The sequence below is a fragment of the Biomphalaria glabrata genome, chromosome 11 (assembly GCF_947242115.1).
Source record: "Biomphalaria glabrata chromosome 11, xgBioGlab47.1, whole genome shotgun sequence".
Lineage (NCBI taxonomy): Eukaryota > Metazoa > Mollusca > Gastropoda > Planorbidae > Biomphalaria > Biomphalaria glabrata.
Window position 1 is genome coordinate 26164799 of NC_074721.1, and position 6715 is coordinate 26171513.

The following is a 6715-nucleotide window of genomic DNA, read 5'->3' on the forward strand; positions in this document are numbered from 1 at the left end:
CTCATTGACTACTTGACAGGAATTAGTGTTAGTCTCTCATTGACTACTTGACAGGAATTAGTGTTAGTCCATCATTGACTACTTGACAGGAATTACTGTTAGTCCATCATTGACTACTTGACAGGAATTACTGTTAGTCCATCATTGACTACTTGACAGGAATTACTGTTAGTCTCTCAATGACTACTTGACAGGAATTAGTGTTAGTCTCTCAATGACTACTTGACAGGAATTACTGTTAGTCTCTCAATGACTACTTGACAGGAATTAGTGTTAGTCTCTCAATGACTACTTGACAGGAATTAGTGTTAGTCTCTCAATGACTACTTGACAGGAATTAGTGTTAGTCTCTCATTGACTACTTGACAGGAATTAGTATTAGTCTCTCATTGACTACTTGACAGGAATTAGTGTTAGTCTCTCAATGACTACTTGACAGGAATTAGTGTTAGTCTCTCATTGACTACTTGACAGGAATTAGTGTTAGTCTCTCAATGACTACTTGACAGGAATTACTGTTAGTCTCTCAATGACTACTTGACAGGAATTAGTGTGTATTAGTAGAGTTCAAGATGATGTAGCAACATTTATTTTCTCTTTGACTAGGCCTCACACTCTGCAGTCTACTAACTCACGTTCCTTGCCCTCAACTGTGACTGGTGTGAGCGGTGATATCAATTCCCCATATATGAAACAATTTGTTCACTCCAAGTCACAGCAGTACAGAAGACTTAAGACAGATTGGAAGTCATTGGTTTACTTGGGCAGGTCCAGGATACAGGTGAGTTATCACATCATCATCATCAACTAGAGTCTTTCTCTGCTGTTTATCACATCATCAACTTTTTTCTCTGCTTTTAGATTTACACAATTATCTGCTAGTGTCTTTTTCAGCTTTTAAATTCACATCATCAACTAGTGTCTTTCTTTGCTTTTTATTCACATCATCATCTACTAGTGTTTTTCTTTGCTTTTTAAGATCTTTGCCTTTTAGATTTAGATTAAATTATGCATTAAAAAATGAAAAAAAAAAAAAAAAAAAATTCTTGATTGTAAAAAAGTGATAAGAAAAACAATTAATTTTATTTAGTGTGTAGTGTGTCTTTATCTACTTATCTAATAACTATTGACTCATGATAGTGTTTTATCTAAAGTGCTCTGTGTTGGACCTCATATCATTTTGGATTAATGATGGATTGTTTTCTTATTTAGGGTCTTGGTTTATATGCTGCTCGTGACTTAGAGAAACACACCATGGTAATTGAATATATTGGCGATCTCATACGCAATGAAGTAGCCAACAGAAGGGAGAAGGAATATGAATCTCAAGTGAGTAGAAACAGAAGAATCACTTACTAATGTAGAATGATTTTTTACATTTTATGACCTAATATTATTCAAGTTTATGATATTTTTGTCATTTTAAATATTTTAACTCATTTCTAAAAATAAAAATTTAATTAAACTATATGTTGAGTTCCCTATTAAATATGTTTTCTTAATTGTATTTCTTATAAGCACATTTTAATATCTGGCACATATTAGCACAGATTCAAAGTCTTATTTAAAAAAAAAAACTTTAAAATTTTCTCCACCAGAACCGAGGGGTGTACATGTTCCGTATTGACAATGATGTGGTGATTGATGCTACAATGGCTGGCGGGCCAGCTCGATATATCAACCATTCTTGTAATCCAAACTGTGTGGCTGAGGTTGTAGACATAGAAAAGGAAAGTAAGATAATTATCATCACTAGCAGGAAAATTGTCAAAGGAGAAGAGGTGAGTTGAAGATTTGTCATTTAAGTCTTTTGTATAGTGATATGTAAAATTACCTGAGTCTTGAATGTACATCTAGATGTCATTTGAGTTTTGTGTGTAGGTATTTCTAGAGGTCTAAAAGTCTATATTATTGTTTACCTATAAGTAAGTAGTCTTAGAATAAGAAATTACTAGAGACCTGAAGGATAGAAGCTTAGGTTCTGGAATGACTATAAAGAAGCCTAGGTTCTGGAATGACTATAAAGAAGCCTAGGTTCTGGAATTGAAGACCTAAATGGCATATCACTAAGTTCAGTTTCTTTTAATGAACACTTTTAACTAAGCTTAAATCAACTGACTCTGTCTGTCTGTCTGGTACAAGTTTTGTACACATTAGTTATTCCACACCAAATCTCAGATCAAGTTGAAATTTCTTTTTCAAAAATTAATTAATTATTGGTAAGTAATTATTTTGTTTCATATGGAACAAGGAAAAGAAGTTGATATGGCAGTATAAGTCTAATTAGTCCCCTTTATACTTTGTGTAGAGAACTAGGTTGTATCTTGAAAGTTTGAAATAACTATGCATAGCTATGAAACCTATTTTCATAAGCACTTCTCTGGCATAGTGGTTAGTGTATTGGCTTGAGGAGACATGAGCGCTTGAGTTAGAATTCAAGTCGTACTATTTTTTTTTTTAATAAAAAGCATTTAAAAAGGGATCATGGTAACCTTCAGTCTCCCCGCCCCCCCCCCCCCCCCTTCCCCTCCTTTTCTCAACTGGTTCAGGCAAGTGATAGGAACATAGCGCATTGAGAAAGCTAAAAGCATATAATTGCGCTAAACAAAAACAATTGGTAAAATATTTCTAATCGCACAGACTTAATATTACTAGTCTAGATCTATTACAAATTTAATTACATAACTGATCCAAACAAACTGATACAATTACAATTAATGAAAGCTTTGTTTAAAAAAAACAAGTACAGTGTTTTTTTTATATTTTTCTTGTTAAACCTTAAATTTTAAAAATTGTATTATATTATGCTTAATAATTAAAAATATATTATTAAGAAGTATTCATATTTTATACTAAATGATTAAAATTATATAATGAAATAGTCATTTTAAAATAATAATCATTCAATCAATTATTAACTCTTTCTCTATATAATTAATTTCCACTTTCAGATGGAATTATCCATTTTGCTCATATCTATTTCACTAATAACTTTTTTTTTTTTTATCATAAAATTGTATATTTGGTCTAGAATTAAAGGGGAATGCATGTCCTTTTCAGATCAAACAAATTGATATTTATAAAACCAAAATAACATTTTCTATTGGATAATGGAATTTATTTAAAAGTAAAAACTTACCTACTGTGGACAAATCTCTTTAGAACTAGATCTAGGCAATATTTTATGATCTGAATAGAACTAAAAATATTTTTGTATGATAGTTATTTATATTTTCACAAAACTTAATATATAAAACATTAAAAAGAATTATCTTCTTCCCTTGTCACCACCCTGTGCAAAATGAATATAAAAAGTAGAGCTTTTTTTTAGCCCCCATTCTTGAACAACATTTTTTGGGAATAACATAAGGAAAACAAAAATGTGTTTCTTTTCCAAAGGGAAACTATTGAAGATTAAACTATAAGCAATTAAAAACATTTTGGGAGGAATGAAAACAAAACAATTGACATCATCGATTAGGCTGAAAGAATTGATGATAATATAGTCAATTAGAAGAGAAGTTAAATTTGTGCTTATTGATCAAATTTTTTTAATGCACTAAATGTGATATAGAAGATGAGTTATCTAAAATTAGGTTATCAATCAATAATATTTTGTACTTATCTGTATTCTGTTGTTCTCATGTTTTGCCTTTATTAGATTTTCAGTTTAATCTTACTTGTGTGAATTGTATTATTATAGCTGACCTATGACTACAAGTTTGACTTTGAAGATGACCAACACAAGATTCCTTGCATGTGTGGTGCTGTAAACTGTCGCAAGTGGATGAACTAAACCTGGACAAAAGTCTGCGGTGATAAACACAAAGAAGGGGGACATAGCCCCTGTTTAACTGTGATAACTCTTCCACTGTGAAAGGTATTATTGCTGCAGGCCATGCCCAGACAGATCCTCAGGGAAACAGGGAGCCATCTGTCTGTGATAGTCATTCATCACTGTGAACGAAGTCATTCAGCTGTGAAATACTTGATAGACAAATAAATCATAGAATGTTCTAACAGTTACAAATAAAACTTTTTATTAGTATGAACCAATCATTACTGTAAAGGATTGTTTATCATTTGTGAATATCGAGATAGCCAATTTTAAAGAAAGGCTTATTTACTAAACATGGATTTATCATTTTGTATATGTTGTTTTTCATATCTCCTGTCATTTACCTCACTAAAAGAAGAAGTTGCTTAGAATCAAGTGAACTCTTTATGTCTTTACTTGATATTGAACATAGGTTTGTACATACAATTTAATATAAACATTGCTGAGACAATCTGTGTTATCAATTAGGACAAGTCTGTGTTATACATAGATATGGATGTACTCCTACTCCTCTACTTGTATATATATCTTTATATCAATCTATATGCATGCACCAGACATTTTGGCTAGTTTCATGACTTGATGAACATAACATCAGCTTACCAAGAAATATGCAGTGTAGTTACTCCTGCTGTTTATTTTTAGTTTGAGAGAGTATCTGTTACGAGTGCAATCAATTCATCTGTCAACACTTTATGGAATAGTTCAAGTCAAACAAAAATAATTTTAGAATTATACATTTCACTTTCCCAGTAATTTTGTTGTTTGAAGTTGTACATTTGAAACAAAATGCTGTCACAAATTATGCAATTTATTTAAAAATGTAATCATTTAAAATGATTTGTAATATAAATGTGTTGTTTTTTTTACATTTATTTCTTATGTAAATATTTCACCATGTCTGTAAAGTGATGGGCAAGATGTCAGGACCTATACCACAGGATGCTTTACAAACTAGGTACTGACTGACTGAACTTTGTTCATACCCAGCCTAGGTCTTAGTATTGTGAGCTGGTATTATTTAACACTGGCATTCTTGGTTGACTACTTGTGTTATGTAACTAGCATGTTGCTCTCTTCATATATTCTGGTAGATATAGCTGTATAGGTTAGATGGGCTAATTGTAAAATTCATACTTAGTTTTATGTCTTCATGTTAGATTGGCCTACTAGTCTGCTTGCTGGAACTAGAGCCTCATCACATTGTCAATTGTATGCAACTTTTTTGTTTTGTTTTTCTTGAATGAATTACTGAGCTATTCTGAACTAATCAGTGATGTTCATTGCAAGACCAACTATTTATTTATATAAGCTTTGATTTATTGTCCCTACTATTGTTCTACATAGCCCTGTACATAAAGGACCCTTCAGTTCTCATGAAGTCATTTCCAATATGCACTGACACCTAGATGTTGTCTTGAGTTTGACATTGGTTTCTCATTCATGTCCTCTCTATCTCAATGTCAAATCTTTATACAAATTGTAATTATACACATGTTTACTGTACAGATTTTAAACACTTTTTTTTTAAATTCTATATATTCTGATTGAATTCTTTATTTCCTGATCTTTGAAATGATCTGTAAACTATTTCATTGTAGCACAATGTTTTGTTTCCTTTGACCTACTGCCATTGTTGATAAGTAAGCAGTAATCATTGAATGAATTGGTCAACCAATAAGCAATAATGTGAAGCATTATGTCCATGTCCTTGTTTTAGAGCAGAAGATGGTTTACATGTCTACATGCTGGCCAGTTGTTTTCCAATACAAATTAAAATTAGTTCCATTTTTTGTTTCCCTTAGATCATAAAACGTGGTCTCAATCATTTCATCAACAATCAACTCTCATTACTATTGAATCTTTGACTACAATTGCAAAGGGAAGCATTGTTTAATATTTCAAGTTAATTTTTGTTCTCCAATGATTGATTTATATTGATGACATTAATGTAAGTGTCAATTTGTCCAACTTGTTTATCTAAACTTTCAAGGTGATGGATTGAGAACCTTTGAACAAGTGGAAGAAAGAGGAGATGAAGCATCTAGCACTTCAATGCTAGGAGAGCTAGTTTGACTCTTATTAGTGTGCAGAGCACTAATCTTTTGACCATCATGACTATTTTATATTATGTGATTGTAAGGATTCAAAAGGAGAAACCTATTTGCCTGTAAAGGAGCAGGTGTTTTCTTTCCCTATTTACCTGTAAAGGAGCAGGTGTTTTCTTTCCCTATTTACCTGTAAAGGAGCAGGTCTCCCCCCAGTTCTCTCCAACATTTAGATTTTGGTTTTCAAACAGATGTCTGTCTTTTCTGTTTGTGTTTGCGTGTGTATTTCCAAACTGGTTCCCACCAGTCTCTCTGGAAACTGCCCTTCAGACTCCTATGCTGCAGCAATAAGTACCATGTGTAAATATATAGTTTCTAATATATCTACATCCTACTCCATCATAAATACTGTACTACAAACTCAAACATTTGGACATTTTATTTTACATAATAAATTTATCACATGTTGTCATTTTGTCATTCTTGAATTTTTATCAGAATAAAATTTATCATTTTCTCATTAGTTGTGTTTATTTTACCTTAAATATTTGTGTTCAACTATTTAGGTCAGTAGTATTAGTGTATGTAGGTACCTGTGTAATTTGATGTGCTTTAATTTCATTTCCCTTCTAGTCTTCTTGTATCCGTAGCTGTTTCCCCCCCCCCCCCCCTCACCCCCACGTAGTATGTTGAATGGGAACAAAAGGAAATGGCACGTGAGGCAGGAACAGAAATGAGAAAACAAGAACAATGAAATTAGTGAGAAACATTTGTGTGAGTTGACTTCTCTCATGTTTCTGTGAACCATTTGTTCATAATTCATTTTATA

The 6715-nt window shown here is 32.0% G+C and overlaps 1 protein-coding gene across 10 annotated transcripts in view; it reads left to right on the forward strand.

The window, feature by feature from the left end:
* Positions 1–6406, forward strand: part of LOC106050290 (histone-lysine N-methyltransferase 2C-like) — a 95102-nt gene extending 88696 nt beyond the window's left edge. For all 10 annotated transcript variants that reach the window (XM_056004349.1, XM_056004350.1, XM_056004348.1 and 7 more), the window contains 4 exons: positions 607–781; positions 1213–1329; positions 1599–1781; positions 3704–6406. In XM_056004349.1, the coding sequence (XP_055860324.1) occupies positions 607–781; positions 1213–1329; positions 1599–1781; positions 3704–3796 (568 nt within the window). In that variant the 3' untranslated portion in view covers positions 3797–6406. The remainder of the gene's footprint in view (positions 1–606; positions 782–1212; positions 1330–1598; positions 1782–3703) is intronic.
* Positions 6407–6715: the final 309 nt, after the last annotated feature.